Source organism: Carex rostrata, chromosome 12 (assembly GCF_964058835.1).
Source record: "Carex rostrata chromosome 12, lpCarRost1.2, whole genome shotgun sequence".
NCBI classification, from domain to species: Eukaryota; Viridiplantae; Streptophyta; class Magnoliopsida; order Poales; family Cyperaceae; genus Carex; species Carex rostrata.
The window spans coordinates 3,853,687-3,867,455 of NC_135929.1; the positions used below are offsets into that span (position 1 = coordinate 3,853,687).

At 34.7% G+C, this 13,769-nt stretch overlaps 1 protein-coding gene across 2 annotated transcripts; it reads right to left on the reverse strand.

Annotated features, from left to right (window-relative positions):
- Nucleotides 1–394: 394 nt before the first annotated feature.
- Nucleotides 395–9,450, reverse strand: LOC144563715 (phox (PX) domain-containing protein). Of its 2 annotated transcripts, XM_078313208.1 has the most exons (15): nucleotides 9,083–9,450; nucleotides 8,254–8,668; nucleotides 7,827–8,004; nucleotides 5,685–5,824; nucleotides 4,497–5,595; nucleotides 3,930–4,030; nucleotides 3,687–3,831; nucleotides 3,463–3,531; nucleotides 3,333–3,378; nucleotides 2,857–3,230; nucleotides 2,542–2,621; nucleotides 2,323–2,458; nucleotides 1,760–1,931; nucleotides 1,591–1,673; nucleotides 395–986 (listed from the first exon to the last, which is right to left on the reverse strand). In XM_078313208.1, the coding sequence occupies exons 1-15, from the start codon at nucleotides 9,183–9,185 to the stop codon at nucleotides 879–881; spliced, it is 3,249 nt and encodes a 1,082-aa protein (XP_078169334.1). In that variant the 5' UTR covers nucleotides 9,186–9,450; the 3' UTR covers nucleotides 395–878. The 2 variants fall into 2 exon arrangements, with proteins under 2 accessions (XP_078169334.1, XP_078169335.1); XM_078313209.1 differs by lacking the exon at nucleotides 1,591–1,673.
- Between the last annotated feature and the right edge of the window lie 4,319 nt (nucleotides 9,451–13,769).

Here is a 13,769-nt window from a genome sequence, read left to right on the forward strand (position 1 = left end):
TTCTGGGTCCGCCGCCGAAATAAGCACAAAAATAAATTCGAGTTGGCAAAAGCAAATATCCAAATACTGATGAAAAATGAAGTTCGCGTCTTCAATCTATTTTGAATCTCTGGAGAATGTGAGCGTACAAGAAAGCATCGGTTCAAACTCATTAAAAAAAAAAAAAAAATGTAGAAACCAGGTATGTATGCAAAACCAAATTCGCCAGAGATATTACTACCCTGTAAATACTGACATATCTGATGTCCAATTAATGAAAAATGGGGACTAGACCTCCCATCTTCTCTCTCAAAAAAAAAAAAAAACCACACTTGTATAAGTATTTTGATATTACTTTAGCCCAGGCTGCCCAGCATATCATGAAAATAACAGAAAAAACATTAAACACAGCATCTCAGACTCCAACACAAAATTTCCTTCTTTGCTTTAAACTGTTGCTGAATTACAAATCCTTATGGCTTTTAATGAATCAATTGAAGAATTCCTATTCTCTCTCCCTCTCTCTCTTTGAAAAACTTGGCAGATGCTGCCAGTCTATCTCTTCCAATCAACTACATAAAACAAGCATAAACAGAAAAAGATATACAGCAAAATTTACTATCTAATCTAAGCTTAACCACATGTAAGACTGCACTAAACTATATGGTGAATTTACAAAAATGGGGAAAAAAGAAAAAGAAAAAACGAACATGACGACGAAGCATACTTAACACTGGCAACAAGAAAACTGCCCTTTAACTTCCATCTCATTTTCTTTCTTTTTACACTATATATAAACCTCGCTCCAGAAACAAGAGCACTAGATCGAGAGCCAGCCAACCAAGTCCAGCAAATTAGTATGATGCACCTGATGCCAACATACTGGCTCCTTGTCTACATCATTTTTGTTCATGAATTTGCCTTACAACACCATCAAGCTCTGGAAATGTAACTAGCAGAAGTAGCTCCAAAAAATCATAAGCCAGTTGCTTTAAGCAAACAGGGGACTGCATTTGTATAAAAGAGAACTCAGTTAAAACAAAAAAAAAAAACAAAAAAAATCTGAACTTCTGAGTCATTGCTATTTACTGCTCCTTTGTTGATCTCCCCACCATTGCTTCATAACCAGCACAGATGTTTGGGAAGAAATGCTTTACTTATCTTCCAATTGAATTAGCACAAAGGAAAAGGTGCAAAAGATATGGGTTGGGATCCCCTCAACGGAAATTTATACCTTGACAGTTTTCTCAAATATGTCAAAAAAAATTTAAGTAGAAAAAATAATTATAAACATGTTTTCCATATAAGTTGGCTATGTATAAATTTTCATGCAATTAAAATATCATTTGATGTTTCCATAAAATGGCATTAAATATGGACCGTCGTAAAATTTATGTCATTTGGTGAAGGGTCAAACTAGCATAAAATTTTATCAGTTTTCACATATATAATATGATGAAGTATAGATTACATTTTAGTAGTCAGATTTAAAACAAATAGAAGTTATGTTTTACAATGTCAAGATTGTCAAATTAATTGGTTGCTAATGAATCCCCACCCGTAAAAGATTGTGCTTTGACAACAGTGATACACAACATAATATAAACATACCTGAAGAAACATGTATACATCTTGAGCACACCTCTCATACTCCTTCCTTCCCACTAGACTTACAAGGGCAGTAGGAGCCTTTTCTGTAAGTTTCTCACAATATCACTAAGATTCCGAAAAAAAATCATTCAAACTTAAAAAGTGCAAAAACAGAAAATGTAAGTCTTACCGATCATTAACTCACGGACAAATTTGGCACGCCGAGCAGCTTCAAGCTGCTGCTCAGGGGTTAATATGGGTTGATTTGAGGGGTTGTTTTGACCATTTTGTGAAGAAGTTTGTGCTGGTGGAGGCCTTCTTTTAGGATGTTTTGTTAAGAAAATTCCATCTGGCCACAATATCTATTTGGATTCACAATTGAAAAGGAATTATAAATCAAATGAAATGTTGAAAATGAAAGTTTGCATTAAGATGGCATTAAAAGATAAATAACTAAGAAAAAAGAGCTTTTTTTCAGGTGATATCAGAGTGGATAATCCAAACTCCAATAACAGTTTATTTTTTTGGTTCAATTCTGAAAGCTAGCTGGCTCATTTTCAGTCCTTTATACAATAAAAAAAGAACTTCGCAAAAAACAAACTGTAAACCCCTAATCGACTTGTTCGAAGCAGAAAACAGAACTTAAACTACTATAATGGAGTGCCTTAATAAGAGATTGATAACTTGAAACAATGATGGATTGGGAATATATACCAAGAAAGATAAAGAGTTGACATGACAAAGATGTTTTACTTGTTCAATACGCTGTATACCAGAAGCAATGACAGGCCCATTCCTAAGTAGCTGGATTTTTTCAATCAGCCAATCATCAAAAGCATCTCCCATGCCCAGCTGTAATAGCTGCTTGGCCACCCAAAATGCTTGTCTCCTGAAACAAGACATGCCAGGATAAGAGATGCCACAGAAAAAAAGAAAAGTAGGCTTAATGAGGATCCGAAACAAAAGTGGTACCTGATCCAACCTCCGTCTTGAACTTGGAAAATTACATTCACCAAGTTTAACACAGGTACAGTAAGATTTGGTGGGGTCCACTGTTTAAAGAAAAGAAAAAACATCAACCATCCATACAAGTTGTAGCTTCTAATACCGGTAAAAAATCATAATCAGAAGTTAGAAAATTACTAAACAAAGCGCCTGAAATACTCATATTTCTGTTTAGGAATTAGAATAGTACTATCGCACAACTCCCATCACCCCCAAAATCCAACAGTGAAACCAAGGAAGAAGGGAAGAAGTTCATGAAGCATTACTTAAATTAAAACTTACTTTGTCAGGATTGATGGTATCGTCATCATCTTCATCTATTTGAGAAGAATAATTTGCATTGTCAGTTTCAGCTGGTACAGATTTCTTGCTCTTTTCAGATTTGATCGAGAATGAGAAATCAGTCTGAACTGGGCTGTCAGAGTCACTTCCCGCATTGTCTCTGTATGTGCTTGAACTCCTTTTACGAGTATCATTGGCTTTCCTCAATCTCAATCCACCCCCAACCTGATGGTACATCTGATTAACCGGTGTTGTGTCTTCATTGTTATCTGTTGAAGTTTCTGCTATAGAGAACAAATTGCCGATTGAATTTGAAGCTTCTGCTAAACTAGAAGTAGGATTTTTCCTGTCATATTTCTTATTGTCCAAATTTACTGTAAAAAAAGGGGGACAAGAAACAGTGAGTGCACACATCCAATGAATAACATTAGGGCAGTCTATGCATAAGACAGATTAATGGAAAAAAAAAAAATTACCTGAAAGAGCTTGAACGATAGACAGAGAATCTGAGAAGATGTATGTCTGCAAAAATGATGGTTACTATACGGAAAGTGGGAATAACAAAAAAAATAAAGGCATCAAATAGCATACATATGAAATTTAAACCTGAGAATCAACACTCAAAAAATCCCAAACTTCGATTGAGCCTGATATTGTAGGAATCTGAAGAAGCTTCTGTAAAAGCAAAGTATTTCAAATGGTTATACCATTCAAGAAACATCAAGGGCTGATATAAAATAGATACAATTGTACAAAATAATTGACCCTCAACTCCTTACCTGATATAATTAACAACCTGCATTTTTAATAAGTTACAAAGAGAAAGAGACCTTTAAATATGTGTCAAGTAGTTTGCATCTTTCTCGAACAACAGGGACTTCAAGTCCTGATGATAGAAAATGTTTAGGAGGTAAGCTTAGGTTGTACTCAGGAAATTCCTTTAGCCGCCGATGTAACTCCTCAAAATGCCGAAACCTGAAGAATGGAACTTTTCATCAGAGACCAACAAACAAAAACTCTTCTAAGAGCGAAAAAGTAAAGATATTTTTTTTTTCCTTTTTACTTCCAGTTACCTCCTTTTGATTGACCAACTATTGTCATTTCCATCAGTGACCGCAACAGAGTACACGGCAAACATTCCCGATCCACTCTTAACAATATTAGCTCCTATGACCTAATAAAATCAAATAAGGCCAACTATCAGCTTTTGAAAAGAAAAATATGGAAGTATGACGATGTTTGGGAAAGATAATCTAGTATAAGAGGTTGTGCTCTTGCATGGTAATAGTTTATTGACAATATAAGCCGACATAATTTACCATTTACAGTTTGATCCTACAAACTCATATAATACACCATCTAACTAGGCAGCATTTTTTTTTAAAACAATTAGGCAGCATTTTGCTTCTTAGACAGTGACTGCTAAAAAGATTCTATCACTAAGTGACTAAAGTACAGACTTGTGGAATTTGGTACTCACGGCTTGGTCCTTTGGATTTTATCTAAACCTCTATAAGCTGGAAGTACACGAATGGAAAAAAAAAAGTAAGAGCTAATAATGAAAAAACAAAGCTCTCAGATAGGGAAAAAAAAGTAAAGGTTCAAAGTACTCGGCATACAAAAATGGGTAAAATACTTGCCTCAGATTTTAGTTTTATAAAAGAGTCAACTAGGACATTGTTGACACTGTAACCTGACGAAGATGAATGGGATGAAATTGAGGAAGAAAAGGACGAGAGAGAACAGGAGGCACCCATTCCACTAAAAGCCCTCCCCAAGCCATTTTCCATTTCAGCATAATCAAAATATTCTTCACCAAAACTCAAATCACTACAAGGTGAATTTTGGGTATCATGGACATCCCCAGGCAAAAGGGTACCTCTTTCAGCCTGTTGCCATAAATTAGGCACACAAGGCCTGGATTTTTTTCTTAGTTTCCTAGATTGGTTTTTCTTATTCCTCCTTTTCTTCTGCATCTCTGACGACTCAAGAGGGTGGTGTATTTGGGAAGATGCTACAGTGGTGTTTCCTCTGTGTTTGCTTTTGCTTTCCCAGACTCTGATACCTGGTGTATCAAGACCCATCGCACTATTGCTCTCACTCTCATTTCCATTTCCATTTTCATTCTCAGGATTTTCAATTTCAACTTCATCTTCTTCTGAGGTGTCAGAACTCTCACTTTCTTCGTAAATGTGATGGAATTTTCTTTCTTGCTGTGACGTCATACCTCCTCGGTTCAGTGGTCTGGCATTAAGAGTTGCAGTAACAGAGGTAGGAGTTCTGAAAATATTGTTACTATTTACACCTGATGAGATGATATGGTATTCCTTGTTTTTGTAATCTCTTCCTTTCGACCACACGTTTTCAAAGTGCTCTGGTTCAAGGATTTCACTTTTCTGTTTTGACATTTGGTCCCGCACCTGGACCCCCTGAACTTCCAACCCTCTAGGATCCACATTCTTACTCTTCTCGTCAGAATCTAAAGGTATACTCTTGTGCGACACTAGATTATTCTTAGGCGCATCTTTTACCGCCTGTGCATGGGGTGAACTTTCTGACTGATCGAGTCTGATTTGAACAAGCTCTAAACCTGGACTGGATTTGTCCATCGCTGCATAAAGCTGGTCGGCCGAAGGCATAGGAGGGGGCCCACTCAGATTCTCCTGTGCAGTTGCTCTCTTTAAAGCAGCCCTGTTGGCAAGCATAATCACTAATCCTTCTATCCTCTCATTTATAAATCTACATTACAAAGTTAAATTGAATATGATAAAACCATATGTTTTCTGTTGAAATTAAGAAGACATGTGAATTTAACATATACTACGTACCTAGGGTTGGCTAAGTTGATAATTGGTCTCAGAACGACACATGCAAGAAGTTCTCGAGCTGTATGGCGAAAGAAAGAGCAGCTTAAGTCTTCGGGCCTTAAAGTTATTGAAAGTAGCCCACTCGTCAACTGTTGCAAAACCTGGCTTAAAAGTTGATAAGCATGAGTTGGTGTACATGTCAAGAGGGAAAAAGCATGAATTAAATTTTTTTAAAATGGGACAAATGAGAAACGATTGGCCTAAAGTTTTCTAACAATGAAATTTTAAGAATCCATAAAAACATTTGAAAAACAAAACCTAAATGTTGTTGATGTGATGATCAGATATGGTCTACACACATTTTAAAAAAAGGTTGAAGTGCTCGTGTACCCATCAAAACTTCTCTTATTTCTAATTTCCCCATCAAAATCTCCATATATCTTATTTACCCATCAAAATAAGAATGAATTGCTCCTATACTCATTGAAACTTCTCTTATTTTTAATTTCTCTATCAAAATCTTAATATATTTTATTTACCATCTAAATTGGAAAGTCTTTCCTATTTATCCTCTTTTTCTCCGAATATTTCTTAGTGAAAAAAATAATAAAAATTAAGGGAGCCTAGTGCTTCTCTTTCACACACAACAAACAGAGCAAACAAATGATGCATTTTCAACCACTATAATTAAATGAAAATAGAAAACATAGCAAGTTATTCTCCCACAGTCTGCCGCATCTTCAAGACCCACCAGTCAGAGGGCTCTAGCTTGCTTCGAGAAGTATCGAGACATGATACACTTTCGAGCTTCCAGGCATTGTGGCGGTGTTGCAAGCACCATGGATGAGCAGTGCATTGCCGATGGGAACGAACACCTCAGGTTCTACCGGTCCACCTTGTTGTGCTCCCTGAGTGCAGGTGGAGTATGTGGGAGCCCCTACTGCTGCACTTGCGAGATACTACAACACGGCTTTTCAGGCATCACGACATACTCGTCGGGATGGGGGGCACATTTGTCCCTGCCAGAGGAGGATAAGAGAGAGTTTGTATTCCTACAAGTGAGGCATGCAATGCTTATGTTCAGAGTCGTGGCTGGCAAGGTTGCACATGGCAGAGCAGCGGAATTGATGGATGTGAGACAGAGAGGAGCTGCTGCTGCTGGGACGTTCAAGTCTGTTGATTGTGTTCAATCAGGAAGTTTGTGCTGCGATGCTTTGTTATCCTTTATTCTCCATCATTGTTGGGTTTTCCCAGTCAAATTGCACTTGTTTAATCTGATCTCTAGCTGGACTGTGCAGGGACAGCAGCTTGTAATATGGCAGCTAATCAAAGCATAATAACTCCCTTGCTTTTTTGACATGCAGTCTACTTTTTACTCATGGATTTTGAATGCGTGCTTCTCATCTCGTCTCGTTTGTTACTTATTGATTGGTTCAGTTGCTATTGTGGAGATTTTAAAAGTTGTATATATTAACATAGCATTTCCTATATTTGTCATAACAACGACGATTTGAGGAGCTTTATTTTTGTCCATTATTATCAAATTGAATCTATATACTTTATTGCTATTGAATATAATAACTATACACACTCATAAAGAAAAGGCAGCGAGTAAGAAACAAAATACAGCTTTCTTTCGACCTAACAAACACAAACACTGTTTGCTTGAAGCATAAACACAAACAAATGCATGCATAACTGCAATGCTTAGAAACGAACTCTGTTGGCTTGCGAGAAAGAGAAGCACAAATCTCCATTTATTTTTATTATTTTTTTTCACTGAGAAATATTTGGAGAAGAAGAGGATAAACAGGAAAGAACTTTCAATTTAGATGGGTAAATAAGATATATTGAGATTTCGGTGGAGAAACTGAAAATAAGAAGTTTCAATGGGTATAGGAGCAATTCATTCTTTTTATGGGAAAATAAGATATATTGAGATTTTGATGGGGAAATTGGAAATAAGAAAAGTTTTAATGTGTATGGGAGCAATTCACCCTTAAAAAAAATAACATGACATGGATAAAGTTGGTCTCATGTCCCAGGTCCCAATTTTCACCTTTCTTTCCATAAAAATGTTTGTAATGGAGCCCCCCATAAACAATAGTTGTTACTAAAAGCAACAAGAACATGAAAAAGTAAGATGTAAAAGTTGAAACCAACCTTGTGTTCAGAAGCCGCTGAAAATAAAGCAGGGTGCAACTTTTTTTCAGATTCCAGAGCAGATTTCAGTTGAGAATCATGCTGATCGGGAGGTAAACTCAAAAACTTCTCCTTTCCAATCTGGGATTGACAAAGACGGTAGAGCTCCAAATGTTCACATATTAGATTGATAACGTCCCTGCAATTTAATTCGAAATTTTCGTCAAACTAATGACAAAGCATTTAATGAAAATAAATGTGAAGCCATTATATGACTGAGAAAACTACTACGGGATACGCTGATCTAAAACCTTGCAAAGCTCACATAACTCTGCAAGCATAAAAAATAAAAGGAAACAGGCTTTCAATCCATTCATTAAATACCAGCATTTCAGAAAAGTTGCAAAAGGTAATTAAACAAATTAAGTATTGGACTCAAACAAAAGACCTGGTGAGAAGATTTATCAGATTGACATCTCTTGCACGATATGCAACTTCTCCAAGCATGCTATTTACCAAATTAACTAACTCCTCTGGGCCTTCCTTGTCAGGAGTTATTCGAGAATACCATAAGTCGGTGACCCACTCAGAGATGATGTGCCTGGTGAATTTTTCAATTGCAGCTTCCACTGAAGGGGAGTTCACCTTCTTCCTCCAATCAATCTTCTCAGGCTTTTTAGGGGTGGTGTGGAGTTCAACTGATGACCTCCTTTGAATTAGGGCTTCCTTGGTCATGGAGTCTTTCTGATCCTTGATGTGCATCACAGCCTTTCTTTTGATATCAAAATCAAGTGACATGTAGCGGAGGAGGAGAATTAAGCAGGTCGCAAAAGGGAGGTTGATCCATACTGACGAGCTTGTCACTGAAAGATGTACCAAGTATAACAAAGATTGTATATAGGAGTTCATAAGATGTGGTTGCATGTGCAAAGTTAACTGATATAAGTCAGCTGAAACCCAGATTTACAATTACAGGCTTACAATGGTATGTGGAGACAATTACAAAAACAACTTGGGGACAAAATAATTTATGCTAGATTGAGCTAACTCAACAGATTAAAGGCCTAGTTTTACAAAACTAAAAAAACAAGCAAACAAATGGTACAGATTGAGAACTACGGAGAAACAGATGATGCAATTGGAAAATAGATGATCCAATTCAGAATGTCCTCCTACAACCGATGTTTTATTATGAGAAACCTTGTAAATAACCTCAAACGAGTTGCTTCAGCTACAAAATTTCTACTAAACTGAAAGAAGGGTAAAGAGAAGCTCACGTGACATGAGGTAGGAGAGACCGACAACAAATATGACCAGCACAACGACGCGCTTCTTGGCCTCCTCCGCCAAGTTCTTGAACGTGAATCTCGAAGAACTCATCTCCACTCAACATAACCAGGTTAAACCTAGCTATTTGACACGAACTCACCGGATCTAATTCTCAAATCTTCTGCGAGGGAAGCGTATGGAAGAAGGTAGGGTTTATGTGGGGAAGAGAGAAAGAGAGGGAGAGGTTGGTCGGAGATCGGGGCGCCGGAGGGAAGACGAGGTGAGTTTACGCAGGCGCCACGTCACCTTCCTTTTCTCTCTTTCTTTCTCGCTCGGTCCGCTCTGTTGCCCCCTGGGCCGCGCTTTGTTTTCGTAGCTGACGACTTTGCCCCCGATTCAGCGCCTCTTGCGAAAACTGGTTTCACGCCTGTTTCAGAGTTTAATGCTTGGTCCGTCGGATTTAGTAGCAAGCCAAACTAAATAAAAATGGGAAGTAATATGAAAGAAATATTAAATTTAATGAGTCAACGTACACTTTATATACGTACTTTCTAAATCTAAAATAATAATAATATACAAAGAAGATTATTTTTTAAAATTTCTAAGTCTCACGTTATTATATATATATATTCTTATTCGTACAATCATACTCTCTCTTATTTATTCTACTTATTTATTCTCATGAGGTTCTTCGTGTTTTGCTTTTATTTAAAACGGATGTATTTGATGTGTTCAAAAGTATAAAAAAAATGTTAAGAGTGATATAACTCTCATGTTATATTGTACAAGTCTTTGTTTTTTTTTTAAAAAATAGTCTAAAAATTTGCCAGCTGTGAGCTGTCAAATTTTATAAAAATTAATCTCATTGAGAATTAAATTTCTTATTCATATTTGTTTTTTGAAACAACCTGGCTTTGAATTTTTTTTTTATGTTTCAAAAGTAACAAAAGAAAAATTGTTGCTTAACAACTATTAAGAAAGCACCGTTTTTCTTTGTTACGCTTGAGTCTAATAAATATTATTTTTGCGTGATCTAACATGTTTGCATTTATAATTTAAGGTAAATTCGCTGGAGATCACTAACTTCGGTCTTTTGTTATGAAGTGATCACTCAAGTTTGATTTATTCTAATCAAATCACATTTTTTTTTTTATCTCAATCAAGTCACCTTATAATTTTTTTCATTTAAAATACTAATGGAATATTTTCATTTTGTTAGTATTTTGGACGAAATATGCTCATTTTGTTAGTATTTTGGATAGAATGAGCATATTTTGTTAGCATTTTAGACAGAATGGGTATATTTTGCTAGTATTTTGGATGAAAAAGTTGTAGAGTGACTTGAATAAGACTAATAAAAAGTTCACTAGCTTGATTGGGACAAATTAAACTTGAGTGACTAATTCGTGACAAATGATAAAGTTTAGTGATCTCCAGCAAAATTTACCCTATAATTTTAAAAAGATATCTTACATATCCTTTAATGGAGTTGAAATCATGAGATTTTCATTTCTATAGTGCGCACATGAGAAAGAGGGAAGAAATTTCCATTTGATGTTCATCACACTCAAATTTGAATTGGAAGAGTTTCTCTAATGTTCGACCCGTAGTAAGATCTATATGTGCTAAATCAATACAAATTTTGAAGTGAACACACACAAATATTAAAATAATATACACAGATCTATTCCAGTTAACTAAATAATATCTTCTCCTACTTAAATCTGTGACATCATCGCCCTATTATTATTTCCAATTATTTTTTAAGATGGTATAGGTAAGGTGAGTTGCTCCGAACAATTCTGATTAGGTTGTCTTTCTCTTTATTTTTTGTCTGGCTGATATTTTTTCTCGTTGCTAATGATACTTATTATAAACAGTTCTCTTACAAATTCTAACTAAAATTTTGAATGATCATTTTAGATAGAAGTAGATTCTCAAGCAATCTTAATAATTTGTCGAAATTATTTTTGTTCCATCAATTTCCATTTAAATTGTTCTCTTTTTCTACTGCGATGATGGGGTCGGGTTAGTAATGGTACAAGATGATTTTTTATACTAAATGCTATTATTATTCTTATATTTATTGCTATTAGGATTGTTTTTTCAATGCCAAAGTTTGAGACGATTTTTATGGATTGTTGATTTCGTCTCTCAATGTTTATTGCTTAAGTTCCACTCCTTATTCTTAATTAGTCAATATACCATTAAGAAATTATTGTTGTTTTTTTAATTATAATGTATACAAAATTATTGTGATTATAACTTGAGTAACCATATATATAATATTTTCTAATCTATTTTATAATATTGAACATCAAACTTATTTATTTAATCGGCGATGATTTTCTGTGACGTATCAAGAAGCAAAAAAAAAAAAATCATTGAGCAGCATCATGGAATAGTAGCTACCCAAAAATTAATACTTCAAAGCTGCTTTTACTTGAAATTTATAGCATGCAATTGCTTATTCAACCATCATACAATTAATCGTATGATTCCGAAAACAAGAGAAAAAGTAAAAAAAATAACAAGAGAGAAAACGTAGTAAAAAAGTTAATTTTGAAAATTATTACTAATTTCTATCGAGCTTCATACAAATAAAAGTAGAATGACAAATTCGACGATATAAAAAATCCGCTGCTCTGATTATAAAGACTTTTATCCGTCTAGTAATAGTGAAGTCACATGTTCTCGTTGAAAAATAGAAATTATTTAGAACCACTGATTGTTTAGTAAACTATCTTATAGAATTTAAATAAAAATAAAGGTAGATAACTTTAGTAGTTCAAAACAAAGCTTATAAACGTAAGACCTAGCTGCAAAATCTTGCTAATACATAATTGAGAATTTATTATAAATTTCTATCAACGCATAGTGTGACTTGTCTTTGAATTCTTGTAATTAAAATATTTAAAATATTTCAGTAATAAAACGAGATATAGTTACAACGGAGTACTATTAAGATTGTTTAACTTAATGCATGATTATAGTAGTCACTATCAAGTTTAAAAAAATAAGCTTAATGCATGATTCATAGTATCATGGACTAATTATCCTTGCATATAAATGATACACCAAATTAAGGGCGGATTCAAAATTTTCATCAGGAGTCAAGAAAATAGTGAATCATGTTTAAATAATTAATCAGATGTAAATTCATTAACTAGTCAGGTGTAGATAAATAATTTTTTTTTTAAAAAAAAAGCAATGTTCTAGTCAGATATTTGCTAATCAGGTTAAAATTTCACACATATTTATATATTGAAGTCGGGAAACTTCTTTAAATCTAGAAGGGTTGTTATCTTATTAAAAAACGATGCCACACAATATTGTTGATAAATGAAGCATTTTTATATTGATTGAAAAGTAAGCAGAGGTGAAAGATAATTTAAAATGTTACTGAGAGACAAATACATTTTATAATGCTGCAAAATTTCTCTCTGCTCGTAGCATTAGAACACAGTGCTTCATAAATAGGTGCACCTTTGTTTATTCAGAAAGTATTGATGAAAAGCGTCACTAATAGACCACGTCCAAACAACAGGACCTCCTAATTTAAAACCATCTTTCGGGTAACTTAGCAAGGACACTCGAAATTAATCAGTCCTGTCGTGATCTGGTTTAACACGTTGGAAAGATACTGGTCCGTGTACCGTGTACGAATTCAAATCAACACCTCAATAAAGAGGCCTGACGAGTGGCAACCTCTACGTTACGGCCCGGTTTATGTGGCTGTGGGAAATATTTATGAATTAATTGGAGGTGATGTAATTTAAGTGAAGGTCTCCAATTGTGGAGGCAACGGCTCTGGATACGATCTGAACATCAGGTAACAGAAACCAAATGACGACAGGAGAGGAGAGGAATAATATATATACGAGGAGGGTTCAAATGCACCCAAATTGTTGGGCACCCAAATGCACTCTATTATTTTTCTCCGTTTTCAAAGTTCAAATAGTCAATCCGAACCGTTAGATGCGATTTATATATTAAGATGTGCTTGGAGACCAAATTTTACATTTTTGGAATTTTTTTACTATTTATTAAGCCACTTTGAAAATTGCTGATCCAATGGTCCAGAAAATGTAAAATCAGCGATTTTCAAAGTGGCTTAATAAATAGTAAAAAAAATTCAAAAAATATAAAATTTGGTCTCCAATCACATCTTAATATATAGATCGCAACTAACGGTTCGGATTGACTATTCGAACTTTGAAAACGGAGAAAAAAGATTTGAAAGATATGATGCATTTGGGTGTACAAAAATTTGGGTGCATTTGAACCCTCCTCTATATATATAGAGGAGGGATCAAGTTACAACAAGTTACAACAACCATTTTCTACATTTTCAAAGTCCAAATCATCGATCCAAACCGTTAGATGTGATCTCTACAATAAAATGTGCTTGGAGACCAAATTTTACATTTTTTGGAATTTTGTTACTATTTATTAAGATGGGTACAAAATTCAATGGTCTAAATTTGACAAGTTTTTGTACCCATCTTAATAAATAGTAAAAAAATTCCAAAAAAAAATATAAAATTTGGTCTTCAAGCACATTTTATTGTAGAGATCACATCTAATGGTTTGGATCGACGATTTGGACTTTGAAAATGTAATAAAAAGGTTGTTGTAACTTGTTGTAACTCAAAAATTGTTGTAACTTGATCCCTCCTCATATATATATATATA